General features: G+C 30.4%; 1 protein-coding gene across 3 annotated transcripts in view; it reads left to right on the top strand.

Annotated features, from left to right (window-relative positions):
* The window catches only part of Nagk (N-acetylglucosamine kinase), a 49,812-nt gene extending 40,043 nt beyond the window's left edge, over positions 1 to 9,769 (top strand). For all 3 annotated transcript variants that reach the window (XM_085817250.1, XM_085817252.1, XM_085817251.1), the window contains 3 exons: positions 1,481 to 1,581; positions 9,421 to 9,499; positions 9,583 to 9,769. In XM_085817250.1, the coding sequence (XP_085673376.1) occupies positions 1,481 to 1,581; positions 9,421 to 9,499; positions 9,583 to 9,752 (350 nt within the window). In that variant the 3' untranslated portion in view covers positions 9,753 to 9,769. The remainder of the gene's footprint in view (positions 1 to 1,480; positions 1,582 to 9,420; positions 9,500 to 9,582) is intronic.
* Positions 9,770 to 15,699: the final 5,930 nt, after the last annotated feature.

The following is a 15,699-nucleotide window of genomic DNA, read 5'->3' as shown; positions in this document are numbered from 1 at the left end:
AAAGCGAGACTAACAATTTTAGCGTGCGCAAATGCAATTTTTTCGTAATCGGGAAACATAACAATTTTCTCCGTTATATATCATGCAAATAAAAGAGCATGGATGACACAAGCGTTGATGAATGATTGGTTTGAAAATCATTTTATACCTGAGGCTTGGCAACATTAGAATTCGGTTGGTTTATCTGATGACTCAAAATAGTCCTGATTGTTGACAGCTGTTCGGCGCATACTTCACTTAAAGTTTTAGTGAAAGATAATGTATCCGTATTATTCTTCTCTCCAAATTGTATGTCTATATTAAGCCTATGGATAAGAAAATAGTGCACGTGCTGAAATGCAAATATAAAGTAGAATTTTAAAAATCTGTTACATTTCTTAAACAATGGTAAGACTATTCAAGACTTTTTGAAATTTTTTAGCATAAAATCTCCAGATACGTTAAAAAATGCTAGGCATAATTTATGGCCAGCTACCATATTTCATGGTGAAGACGATGAAGATGGTAGCCGGGAATTTGAAGGTTTTCGGACATCGCAAACTAAAGGTGAAATTTTCCAGTTATTGGATTTTGTAAAGAAATGTGGAGAAGTGGTAATAAATAAAGATAACATAACAGAAGTTTTTCATTGCGACGACAATGCCCCAATTATCAATCAATTAATGGATGGCAAAATCTGTAGTATGGTTCTAGATCCAGAAAATACCGCTTCCGATAGTAAAGAAAGTGACAGAGAGGTTATTGAAAATGAAAAAATTTCGATTGACAATTTAGTCAGTATTTTCGATATAGCAATTACATGACTTGAACAGTGGAACTTTGTAACTGAACAAGAAATTATGTCTGTTTATAGAATTAAAGAGAAAGTATAAGCACAAAAAACGAAGCAACTTAAACAAATTACATTGAAAGAAATGTTTAATAAAATAACCAAATAAATATTAAGGTTTTTTTTTTTTTTTTTTTTTTTTGTAAATTTTGATACCCTTTAGATCATAATTGCTCTTTATTTGATTAATTATGGTTTCATATTTTTAATTGTATAATTTCTGCATGTGTTCTAACCAAATTTAAATTGATGATCTATGAACCGGAAAAACCCCTAATCTGGAATCGCTGAAGTCCCAACAAGTACGGATTACGGACTTTGTACTATATATATATTTTAACCTAAATTATACCGAACTCATTTTTACCATAGAGTGTTGACATTGCGAAATGCGATTTGTTTTTCATATGTGTAATATATTAATTACGTAACCTCCACTTTCGGCTTCTGTTTACTGTATTCAACATGCTACTTTGATTCAGTTTTACAATATTGGAATATAGCTCATTTAAATTTAAATATTTTAAACAAATATTTGCCATAAAATGAACAAATTAATATTATAATCATTTATACTTTGGCAGTAAAAATATCATGTGTAATATATAAATTATTTTTTGTAAAGCCAATATAAATTAAATCTTTTTATAGCTGCAAGAACAGAAAAAGATCCTCTTTGTTGCCATATATTTTATGAAGCTGGAAAAGTATTAGGTGCTATGGTTGTTGCACTTAAACCCAAAGTTCATAAAGTAAGTTATCATAGTTTATGTAATTTAATCATTTTAAAATTATGCACTCCTGCTAAAAAAATAAGCAACAGACACTAAAAAGGAAAAAGGAATTGAAATATACAATTACATGTGAGGTTGAGGTTTCATTGCCAAATGCAAATAGGCAGCCAAAATTAGCATAAAACATACAGTGGGTACAAAAAGTATTTGCACACATACATTTTTGTTCACAATTTATAAGAAAATGCATTAAGAAATACAAAAATTGGCATTTAAAAATAGAATAAGCTTATTTGTTTAAATTAATTACAAAAAATACAATAATATTAATAAAAAACATTTTTTGCAACAATATTAAAATAGCTTATGTCAAAAAAGTATTTGCACACTCAACTCAACTTTAGCAAATTTGCATTTTTATGCTATTATTTGACAGTCATCCCACAGTAAATAGCATACGTAAGACGACTATAAAAGGAGATGTTGTCGAAACGTTATCCGTTGATTGTCGATTTCAAATTGTAATGGCACCTAAGAAATCTGAATTGCCGATTTCGTTGCGAGAAAAAATTGTTTCTCTACGTGAAAATGGCCTAAGTTATCGAGAAATAGGTAAAAAAGTAAATGTTTGCTTCTCTACTGTTCGGTATATTATAAAACATCATAAAGAAAGAGGATCTACATCAAATAACTTGCGCTCTAGACGCCCAAAGAAACTTTCACTGCGAATAAAGCGAAAAATCATAAGAGAAGCATCGAAAAATCCATTTGTTAGTGCAATTACTTTAGCCAATGATGTCGTTTCAACATCTGGAGTTCAAATCTGTGCCCAAAGTGTTCAAAATGTCCTGCACGATGCACACATTTATGGGAGATCTCCAAGGAAAAAAAACCTCTCATAACTGAACGAAATAGACTGAAGAGACTTGAATTCGCTAAGGAATATATCAATATGCCAATTGGTTTCTGGAAAAATGTCATATTCTCCGACGAGAGTAAGTTCAATATCTTTAAATCAGATGGCAGGAAATTAGTTTGGAGAAAACCTTGTACTGCTTTTCATACCAAAAATGTGTTACCTACAGTTAAACATGGAGGAGGTTCTGTTATGATTTGGGGGTGCATGGCTAGCAAAGGAGTTGGTAATTTGTGTTTCATTGATGGGAATATGACAACTCGAACCTATATTGATGTGTTGCGAGATAACTTGCCACAAAGTGCAATAAAATTGGGTATCAGTAATTCGTACTATTTTCAGCAAGACAACGATACCAAGCACACTGCCGGTATAACACGTATGTGGTTGCTTTATAATGTACCCAGAAAACTCGCCACTCCACCACAATCACCGGACTTAAATCCTTTGGAAAATTTGTGGAATTCTTTGGATTTAAAAATAAAAAAAAAGGAAGATTTCAAGCAAATCTGCTCTTAAACAAGCCCTTATTGAAGAATGGTCGAATACTGACCCTACTGTTACAGAAAATTTAATTAAATCAATGCCAGCAAGATTACAAGGAGTAATAGATGCTAAAGGAATGCATACTAAATATTAGTTATTTGAAATTTGCTTATATATTTTATTTCCTTTGTATTCATGCAGGTGTGCAAAAATTTTTTTTGATACGAGATATTTTAATTTTGTTACAAAAAAGCATTGTTATTTATGTTATTGTAATTTTTCTGTTTGTTTTGGATGATTAAACTTATTCTGATTTGGCAATACATTTTTTTTTTTTTTTTTTATTTCTCAATGCTTCTTTTTATGAATTGCAAACAAAAATGTAGGTGCGCAAATACTTTTTTTACCCACAGTAATACCAGTCACACTACCCCTTATAATGGGGCTTGCCAGACCTATGCGTTAGTTCGCAAGCAGTAATAGTTCCATAATTCCATGTTAACCGAGATAGGCAATATGGAAAGTAGGAGCCGAAAACGTCATTTGTACAATGAAATGCGTTGGAGGGCTGTCCGAATGTTACAGGCTGGTGCAAAATAATCTGCTGTTGTGAGAGAGTTGAATTTGCATTGCTGTGTCATCAGTAGACTGTAGAATCATCCATAAGGGAACAAACCCTGTTAGAAATGACGCCGCCAGGTACTCTCCACAAGCTTCACCATATAATATTACAGGAATGGGTGTCATGCATACAATCAATGACATTATTGCCTCGCCATTGTCAAGCGTGCATTTCAGATAGAGTGTCTCATACCCATTATTAACATGATGTTTCCTTTGTACAAAATGTACAATGGTACAGACGTATAACAACACCTATTACGAACATCCCACCACAAAAGACCAAATAGGTTGGATAAATTGTACCCATATGTCTATGCTTTGTTTGCTATATGGTCTAGTAAAACCAAACCAGTCTCTTGGATCAGTTTCACGCATATTCATTAAATAGCCTTTGTTGCCTTTTTTTTTTTTTTTTTTTAGCAGGAGTGGATATATATATATATATATATATTAATTAAAATTATAACCTGAATTAGCAATAGTCCCTTAATTCTTCTTTCTAAATTGGTTATTTCTCATTTATTGTGTATACTGATTTATGAAACCAATTTTTTGAAATTAAAAAATGCAAAATATGGATAATTGTATCATTAAAAACATTTTTGCAAATGGATTTATACGTCTAAGACCAACAATTTTGAGATTAAAGGTCATTTAAGTATTTTCATGGACAAGTTATATATGCATATATATCTCTATATCATAAGCAAAAGTTGTGCTTGTCATTCATAGGCTTCGATTTTAGACATACATTTGATAGCATGAATGTGCCCAAACTTCATTCCAGCTGAATTCCCCGAGTTCTCCCAGTCTCTTTCCATGACCTCTTAAGAGAACTTATGGCTCGACTGTATTTCAAGGGCCCGATGCAGTAAAGATGCTATAGGCTTACAAACATCGAATTGAAATCGACTCAAAGACTATGGCAGCTGTCTCCTCTACTACCATGCCAATAGGATTCATTATATATATATATTTTCATTATATATATATTCATTATATATATATATATATATTTCATTATATATATATATATATATAATGCCTATTGGCATTATATATATATATATATATAATGAAAGAAAGAGATAAAATAATAGATACACATAAATCAAGAGCAGTAAACTGCCTGTAATTTACGAAAAATTAAAGTAAGTAAATTGGAAGCTAATCTAATTCACAAGGAAATCTCAAAACCAAAATTCAAATTAGAATGTTAACCACCTTGGGAAAATACAATTGGAAAAAAAATTAAACAAATTAAACATGAAATCCAATATGTTTAAAATATAGAGATAAAAAAAACGAAGAACACTTAGATACTAATGTTGTACAAGATGTCCTAAAATTAATTAATTAAATAAGAAATAAAATAAATAAGACTATAATATATATAATACAAAATAATAGATAAAATAACCAAGAGAATATAATTAAATCAGAATTAATCATGAAAGATTGATTTAATTCTTTTCTTTTGATTGATTAATTTCACACCATACTTAAGGTGACCAGATGTCCCGCTTTTTAACATTTTGTCCCGCAGCATTTTAAAAAAGTCCCGATTTTTGGAAAGAATGCACGACAAGCTAGGGAACGACGGGAGAATACATTTTTCGGCTGCCATGTGACTACTTCGCCAGGATATGAGTCTTTATTTTTGATTAATTTTATAATGTTAAATTTTAATAATAACAAATAATTGTTGACAACTGATTATCGAGAACTGCTTATCAAAGTTCGCATTCTTGATCAATTGTTAAAATTCGACCACCATTGTTTGGACTTGATGGCATTTTTTTGGCATTGGTAATGACGAAAACATTTTATAACCGTCTTTCAGATGATACACATTGTACTGAGTGTTAGTGCTAGTTAAACAAGTGATGTCAACAAATCAGCTATTCAGATAATTTAGGTACGTAATTTATTTATTTATTTCATAAACACATACATTTTCTTGAATTTAGCAGACAGTAAGTACTCTTATTATTTATATTTTATAGTGACAGCAAAATGTCTAGCGTCAACCTTGAAAGTGAAGCTTACAACTTACGTTACGGCAAATTCAGAGGAAGAAATATAGGAATAAAATTTAAATAATTTTTAAAATATAGTTACTTTATAAGAAACAAATTAATTTTTAAGCTAACAATAAAATAGGTTCATGCAATTATGTACCTACTTACTGTGTTTCTAAGCAATATATATAAATAAAAATTTATAAATTTATAATAAATTACTTCTTTAAATTTTTAACATAATGAGCAAGAACAGAAGAATTTGTGTTGCTTCATATAGACCAAATTTTTAACCAAAAATCCCCTCCCCCCGGTAAATGGTGTCCCGCTTTACCAGTGTTAAAATCTGGTCACTTTAATCATACTGCATGATTTTAATAGTATAATGTATTATTGTAATTTGCCAACTTTTGTTTATAAAGAGACAGAGAGAACATATTTGGATTCTCGCCACTAACAGTGCGAGGCTCTGCAAACATGACACAAAATATGGGTATGTTTTAACTATGATGTAACATTGTCATTGATAGGAACCTTAAAAACTTTTTCTGCATTACTACTTCCAAACAGGCACTAATTACAGCTGATAGACAACTTGAATAAATGATGACTTACCTATGTTAATGCAGGAGGAAAGGCTTAAGGATAATTTTTGTTATAAGGAAAAGCTTGTATTTTTGTATTCTTAGAGGAGAGCATTTTTCAGCATTATTTTATGTTAACTGTATGTTATTATGTTCATCAAAAGATATGGATCAGCAGGGTACTTTTCAGATAGTTTTTATAAAACACTTTGTATGTGAGCTTGGGCTCACTGCAGAGACTTGTTTTGTTCTTCATACAACTGGAATTCTTTTAAAAATAACTTTTTACCATGTATTCTTCCTCCAAATATGAACTTCATTAACTGAAGTAGTTATATAGATAACACCAATTACTTCTTAATCATGGTCAAAATTGCTATAGATGTTACTTTCACACAAATAGGATGCGTAATAGGTGTATGGAGACCACAATTGGACATTCACAACATAATTTGAATAATTTGTTAAGACATATTTCTCATTTTCACATCAATATGCATGTGACAAACACCACAAATTTACATACACTTATCCCATTTCTAGATAATAGAAGATGCAGCAAAGCAATCAGATACACTATCAGGCTAAGAGATTTAGGAAAATGAATCTATTTCAATAAAGGTCTATATATAAGAGTCAAATCCTATGGCAATGAAGTTAACAATGTGGTTAGTTTTTTAAGTGATGCAATTTAGATTCGCGGAACAGGACAAAATTAAATTTAGTAATTTTGAGTGTCATTTTTATTATCTTACATATTTATATGATATTATCATGAAACAAGGTTTGAAATCAAATTCTTTACCTCATAGAAAGTAAGGAAAAAACTTGGTAACAAAATAAAAACTTTTAAGAATTGTAAAAATGAGTTCAGAACAAGAACTGAGAAAGGGATTTTTATATGCTTTCAGTCATCATCAAGGAGAATTCAAAAACGTCCAAAATAGCTGCACTTCAAATTTCATGAATGAATTTTTTCTAATAATTAAATTTTAAAATGAAACTAACCCAAAACAGCAAAAATACATTTTCAGAATTCATTACCAGAATTGGAACTAGATTATCAGAATGAGTCAATATGTAGTCATTTCATGAATGGGTATGTGGTTGTAATAAGTTTAAAAAAGCTGTTAGATGTCTCCAATTATTGGAACATAATGACCTGTAAGGCAGTTGTGTATGCCAGACACTTCTTCTGAACTGTTCAATGCTGACGAAAAATGTGGATTTTATATTTTTATTAATCCTCCTTTCCAGTCTGTCAGTCAAAATTGGGATCGACAATAGCAAATAATCTTAATGTGCTTTTCCTTAATTAAGTAATACTGATTAAAAATCATTTTATTTTTCTAATTTGTATGTATTTACTATTAATTTTAGTGTTTCACTGATAATGTTAGTTAAACTGATTTTGATTATAAATTTAAAATTTCTCCAATGCTTTAATTTGGCTATCATTCTCAACAACAAAACGCTGTGCTATCATAAATGAGATCACGTAAATTAGACTGAAAATGCAATCAACCAGGTTTAATGATCTCATTCATTATACTAATCTATATCAAAGCAAAGTTGAGACAGTGGTATATTGACTAAATGAATAAAATCTCAGAAAAAGGTATGGAACTGAACGTTTTCACCAGAGACAATAAGAATTAATTTTAAAACACTTCTTTTTCATAAAAAATGTGATTTTGTACAGCTGAGATAGCAATCACACACGCATAGTGACATAGAACCCTTGTGTAAAGTTGGAGCCAGCAATTCTGTAAAAGAGAAGCTCTTCAGAGATTCTCTAAAACCAAAGTGCTCCATAAAAATTTTCATAATGAATGAAGTCATTCTATTGAAAAGTTTCCATGTTGTTAACTTTTCAAAATGAAAACTTTAAATAGATAGGGTAATCCAAATATTGTACAGATTTAAAAAACTGAGAAATTATGTGACAGAATGTAATATGAATGAATAAATGTTTAATTCTAGTTTCTTTCTTTTTAAAAATAAATAAGGGGAGATGTGTCAAAGATTAACTTTTTTTTATACTGTATAAAATATTTTTACAATAAATCTGTAATAAAAGTATTCTACTATAGTAGCTACAGCTACATGACAGAATCTCAGTAATTCTTGTTCAAGGTTGAATTATCAGTGTATAATGGACAGTTGTGTTGATTTTTTTCATAGCTAGTATAAATCAGAGTTGTTTTTACTTATCTTCTTCTTCATGAAACATCTTCAAAAGTGTTGGAAAATTTGCATTCTCCCTTGCAGCTGCACAGTGCTGAAGATGCATAAAGTTCAAAGCTATATATAGTTCGACAGTAGAAGCCAAGAAGGTGTATCAGAGGATTGTGTGTCCTCCTAAAGTCCTGGTTATTGACATAGCCAGTAGCTGTGATTCTCTTCAGCATGGTACAGCAATCTGATGTATGGAACCCTGACATGGAAAGGAGATGTCAAAGATTATAATGGAAATAAGAATGTAGCCGAATTTCGAAGCATTTATATGAAGTATCATGTGGAATTGTTGCAGCCAAGTTCTTGTCAATATACCATTCACTTTAATCACGAATTATCCAGTCAAAGATTGACATATCCTGTTCACTGGTTTTGTTAAGCTCAAGGAAAGCATTCATTAAAGTTTATGTTTTAATTTAAGCACATATGCTCTTTTGGTAAGAAACCAATTTTCACACCACACCAAAACTCTCAACATCACCTAAATTAAAATTCAAAGTAACTAGAGTATGTTTTCATATTTAATAGACTGATATTTTTTTAATTACAAAGTGTCTGAGTACCCCTCTTTAAAAAAGACCATTATTCTAGGATATGAGGTTTGGTTTGGTTTATTTGATTATGGCAAAGCAAGGTTATCTGGAAAACTGGCTCGTATCCATGTTACACATGGGGAAACCACCTGTGCAGTCAGCCCGTTTGCCTTAAAATAAAACCCTGGTCAAATTACCAGTGCTCAGCCACTAGGCAAGCAACTAGGATAATAAGCTTAGCAATGCTAAAAACAAATAGCTTCCATTATACAAAACTATATTACCAGTATGCAAGTGTTATTGTTTTATATATGTATAATTTAATATTTTCAATAATATTTTATGTACAATGCTTATAACATACAGTGTAAATTTAATACATACAGTATAAATTTAATATTTTATGTACAATGCTATAACATACAGTGTGAAAACCTGAATATTTACATTTTTAGGAATTGCTTGAAAGTGATAATGGTTTACCAATTGTTTGTGTCGGTTCAGTTTTCAAAAGCTGGGATTTACTAGAGAAAGGTAACTTTTGATAATTTAATTAGAATTTTGTATTACAGCATTCTAAAAGTTTTTAGATATTAATTATAACTGTTTTATTTTAGGTTTTATAGATGGAATCAAGAACCATTATAATAAATGTACTTTAATGACACTTAACTGTTCTGCTGCAATTGGAGCTGCATATTTAGGGGCCAAACTAGTTGGTTTTGAATTACCATTAGATTACAAGAAAAATGTGTCAATACTTTACACTTATGCATCATCTAAATAAATCTCAGAAAGTATCAATCTGCAAATTTTATTATTTAAACTAATATATGTAATGCATTTAAAAATTTTTTGTTAGTACAAAAGCCACCGGTAACCTTAAAACTGCAGATTCCTTAGCTGTGAATTAAATTCAATAGTTTTGACAAACTTTGCAATTAGTGAGAATGTTGTGGACTATTAATTATTTACTGAAATAATGACTTAACATAATGAAATTTAACTTGAATCAATTCATATGTGAACTGCAATTTTCATTGAGTGACCCAGATTAATTTGTATTATGTTTTATAACTAGTACCAATACACACAAATTAATGATAAACTAATCCATACAAAAAACAAAATCTAGTCAAAGCAGAGAGTTCTGTGACTATTTAATCTTACATGTTGAAAAGACTTTTTTTTTTTTTTTATTTTTTATTTTGTTACTGCACTGCCAATGGTTATACGTAATCTGTGCTGTTTCTGTATCTCTACTATTGGGAAATGGTCTAGATCAGGGCTTCTTAAACTTTTGTCATTCACGACCCCATTTATGATTGCGAGTTTCTTGACAACCCCATACAAATATAAAAGAAAAATAAATTAATATTTTTTGATGATTTATTTATTAGGTAACAATATACATATACATATAAAAATATATAAGTTTAGAATTCGTTTTGAAACGTACAAAAATCTAAAATTAAAAATTGCACAAAAAATTATAAAATTGTATTTATTATAGTTTCAAAAATAAAAGTGGATTCTGACCGTCTTAATTCTCTCGAATATATTCAAGTAGTTGCGTGGTAAGTATTAAATTAAAGTATAAGTAAAAAATTTAATGAGATGGATGTGCCTGTTTTTTATTGCATAACAAATCAAATCTTGGTGAAATGTTTGAAACTGCTGGACGTAAGACCTCTTCAACATTTTTTAACGCTGAACGATATTGGGATTTAATATGTGTTAAAGCTGAGGAAGTAACTTCACATAAATATGTGGTGTTGAATGGCAGAAGTACATTTAACGCCATATCAGCGATTGTGGGAAATTCAGTTCTAGTTCCGATCCAGAATTCAGTCAAGGGCTTTTTTTGAAATTGTAGTTTTAAGTTTGAGTCACTCGAAAGCTCAGCAAATTCCTCTTGAGCTTTAAGTGGCAGGTGATCAATCTCATTTAAGCCAATCCAAAACGGCTTTTGAATCCAAACTATTTTTTGGAAATCAATATTTAATTTAAAATATGTCCGGAACTGTATTTCTAGCGCTTTTAAGTGATCTACAATAATTTTTGCAATAAAAGTTTTACAATGAATTTTCTCGATTACAAAATTGTCGACACTGGAAAACATTTCGAACGAATTTTTTTTCGACCCTACTTTTCCAAATGTTGATCTTTTTAATAAAACTTTCAATTTTATCATTTGAAGTAAATATATCGCAATATTTTCCTTGAAGAGACAAGTTGAGATCGTTTAACTTCTCAAAAATATCTGACAAATAACACAGCTTGGATAGCCATAAGTCATTTTGAAAAAAAGCAGCAAGTTCACATTTTCGTTCGGTTAAAAATATTTCGATCTCGTCCTTTAATAACAATAATCTTCTTAAACTTTGACCTCTTGACAACCATCTTACTTCTGCATGTAATAACAAAGTTGTGTAGTTGGAATCCGTATCCTTACAGAGATTTGAAAATAAGCGACTGTTAAGGGCGTGGCTCTTAATAAAATTTATGATCTTAACAGCATCCTGAAGCACATCGTTCAATTCTGGTGCTAATTTTTTTGCTGCAAGAGCCTCTCGGTGTATAAGTGAGTAAAAGTTATATGATCATAATGAGCAGCTTGAAAAAATGATTTAAAACCAATATTTTTGCCCGTCATCGCTCTTGCACCATCTGTGCATATTCCACAGCAATTTTTCCATTCTAAACCTTCTGCTTTTAAAAATTCGTCAACTTTACAATATATGTCTTTCCCTGTAGTATGGTCTTCCATAGGACGACAAAATAACAATTCTTCCTCCACGCTTTCTTTATAAACGTACCTGACATATACTAACAACTGAGCCAATTTAGTAATATCAGTTGTTTCGTCCAACTGAATTGAAAATTTTGGGCTTTCTTTAATTCTTGTAATAAGTTGTATTAATTGATCCTTGTTAATATCAGAAATTCTATTCGAGACAGTATCGTTCAACAAAGTAATTTTTCGAATATCATTGCCATATTTTCTTCCATGTAGTATTTCTACCATTTTAATAACAGCAGGTAACACAAGATCTTCTCCAATGGTGAACGGCTTTTTATTTTTAGCAATACAGTATGAAACTTCATATGACGCTAGTAAATATTTTTCATTAACAGTTATAAGTTTTTCAAAGATTTTCTTTTCTTTATTTAAAGATTTCAACAGTCTTTCAAAATATTCTTTTGGTTTATTGACATACGAAACATGCTTTGATTCAAGATGTCTTTTTAATTTTGATGGTTTCATACTCTCCGAAGCCAATAATTCATTGCAGATCAAACAAAGAGGTTGTTCATTACCCTCACAATTTTGAAATGTAAAGCCAAATTGAAGAAAAGACTCATCATATTTTCTTTTTCGCACATTAGATGCCTGTTTCCCAATACTTTGTCCTGCCTGAGAAGAGTTTGTAGCATTATCATCTGCGTCATTACCATTCTTCTTTAAGTTCAGCCATTTATCCATGGCCAAAAATTAGTTTGATCCTAAAATGAAATAAATATATAAAAATAACATATTGCAGATAATAATTGATTTATTAATTACCGAATAAATAAAAAAAAACTAAAATCTTGTTACGGGGGACACTGACAATTGACCACACTAGAAGAGCGTCAACACTCCACTAATTCACATTACAGTCAGTGTAGGCTAGTTTACACAAGCATTTTAGTCAATGCAAGTTACGGAATATTATGAAAATTCGCTTAAAAAGCATAAAATTCACAAATTTTTCAATGGGTTTTACAAGTATTTATGCGCACTTTTTTATAAGAGCCCCACAGACCGGTTTGGTTAATGCGTATTTGCCAGCACATGTATTGAATCATTGTTTAGCTGCAGGTTGCACGTGTGTACGCACGCGCATTTCTCCCTTGTGGGAAGTCAGCGGCGCGCGGTTTATTCAACATGTATGATACCGACAAACGCACTAACAATGTATAGCCACAGTATAATAATAGCGATCATCGATCGTTTACTGCTGTCGGTGGAGATAACTCAAAACCTTCAACAAATGCGCGTGTCTAGACGCTGCAAGTCCACTGTATTCCGCCAACTCTAGTGATGTTATAAAATGATATATATATATTATATATAAATATTTGACATTAAAATCTCTTGCGACCCCAGAGTTTAAAAAGCCCTGGTCTAGATCAATGATTTTCTACCTTCCTCCCCCCCATGCATCCCATTCACCATTACTAAACGAATGCATATACATTTATTTAAATTTAGATTGTTTTAATGTGTTTTATAAAATTATAGAAAATGTTGATAAATTCGGAAACTTGAATAAAAGTAGTTTTTATATTCATTAAATAAAACTAAATACAGTACAAAGTCCGTAATGCGGATGTCCATTATCCAGAATAATTTATAATCCGGACTTCAAAGCCACAAACTTTATGCGTGCGCGTAAAGAATGCGCATTTCTTTCAACGTGCATATGCTTCACGTATGCGCGCGTTGAAAGAAATGTTTAATGAAGTAAACAAATAAATATTAAGCTTTTTTTTTTGTAAAAGTTGATACCCTTTAGATCGTAATTGCTTTTTATTTCATAAATTAGTTTCATATTTTTAATAGTATAATTTCTGCATGCCATCTTACCAGATTTAAATTGGTTATCTATAATCTGGAAAAACCCTTAATCCGGAATCGACGAAGTCCCGACGAGTCCGGATTACGGACTTTGTACTGTATTTAACACATTAATAAAAGGCTGACAGCATTTCCCCTTGGTCCAATTATTAAAATAAGGATAATTTGTATAGCTTCAAATAAATTTTATATTATAACAATATGAGAATATATAATTTTGTTACTAATGTGAATAAATCACTAATTTTACAGGTATTACAGTTTGATACATTTGCTTATTATTTATTTGTTAGGGAACTTTTTGTACCATATCTCTTTTCAAGCAAATGCATTTACTTCTGTAAAAGGATATATCTTAATACCAGTTATACTTTGGTTTTCCATTCATTAAGAAACAGCAAATGTATGCATAGCATTTGAAAAGATAAAAATATATATTTTGCTTTAAATATTGATAAGCAGATTTAAATTCAAAAATACACAGAAATATAGGGTCAAAACATAAATAACTGTAATAAGAAATAATATATAACTTATGGTTTGTTGCATGTTTGTTTTAATGGAAGCATTGGCTTGACTTTCAATGAAACATGTTCTTTCTTGAAGTTAAAAAGAAAGAGTTCAAAACGAAATTTTAACACATTGACTGCCATGGAGGTCACTGGTGGTCGGCACTCTGCTACAGTGCCATGGAGGGAACTGGTGGCATGACCAATTGTAAAAATACATAGAGTAAATATCGATGCTGATATTTTTACTTCCTTGTACAAAGTAAAAAGGAAGTATTGTAATCGCGAAAAATTTCAAGCATCGTATTCAACGAAAATATCCATTTTGACCGCATTCGAATGCAATTTAATGATGTTTTTGCGTGACATTTGTATGTAAGGACGGAATAAAAGACTCTTTTTCCACCCCAAAAAATTGTAAAACTACTTTAAAATTAATCTCACATAACTCAAAAACGAGTAGCCTCAGAATGTTGAAATTTTGTATATAGGACTGCTATAACATGTAGATGCGCACCTCATATTTTGGATGCAATTGGCTGCACCAAAAGTATATAAATATATGTATATATATATAAATTTAAACAAATTTAAATATTAACAAACATGTGTATATACGTAAAAAAGCAAATTTAAAAGTTAAAATAATTAAAAAATGTACAAACATAAAAGATTTAATTTTTGAACTGATCTACAATATCATTTAAATTCAGATAGCATAAGTAAATCAAGTGCAAAACCAAACCATGAAAATATATATACACTCTGTTACCCCACTTAGTGATCTCAGTTTTACTCTTATATGTTTGTAAATTGTGCATTTTTTGCTTTACAAATGATTGAATTATGTTGTTCTTATATTCCGGTTAAATTTTTTATACCTTTAGTAAATTTGTATGCAGTAGTTTTAGAATTATCAACAGTTTAAAAGTTTTGCCGCTAAGCCTAATAACTTTTTCCATGGCGGCCATTGCTTGTTTACATTTGAAACAGCAGAATAGTAGATTTGTTGCCAATCTAGAGAGAGAAAGCTTAACAAAGCAATAACAAAGATAATGCTGCCTTTTATTATTGTGAATTAAATCATGGATAATACATTCTGGAATTTATTCGAGGAAAATAAGCGTTTAAGATTTACTTCGTAATTTTTAATATGGATTATTTTCCGATTTTATGTAATTTTGCCTTGGCGGGAAGGGAGAAGTGAATTATTTGCATGATAAATAGTGAATCATTTGTGAAAAACTTTCTTTTTTGTTTTGTTTGCATAATTTCTTTTATACATCGTTATAGATTTATTATACTATTTTAATAGAACATGTGGCAACGATTAGATAATTCTTCGAATGATAAATTTTGTGCATTCTGGTGTTATAATATGAATGAAATATAACACTGTTAAGTGAATCTAGTGCCACAGTGTCGCTATGGTAAACAAACATAGTGAATTTTAAAGAGTGCATTTATTCTATTGTGCTTTATGCGCTATCGACGAAGTAGATTTAATACAATCCATAAGTTTAAATGAAATGCAAGAAAGAATGGGTATAATTTAATATTCCATACAAGGAAGTCATGTGGTGCACATGAGATTTTTTTAA

This window comes from Stegodyphus dumicola, chromosome 5, assembly GCF_044657685.1.
Source record: "Stegodyphus dumicola isolate Sdum_Otavi_A_Nest chromosome 5, ASM4465768v1".
NCBI lineage: Eukaryota > Metazoa > Arthropoda > Arachnida > Araneae > Eresidae > Stegodyphus > Stegodyphus dumicola.
Note: the sequence above shows the minus strand (reverse complement) of the source record. Positions and strands in the feature narration are given on the sequence as shown.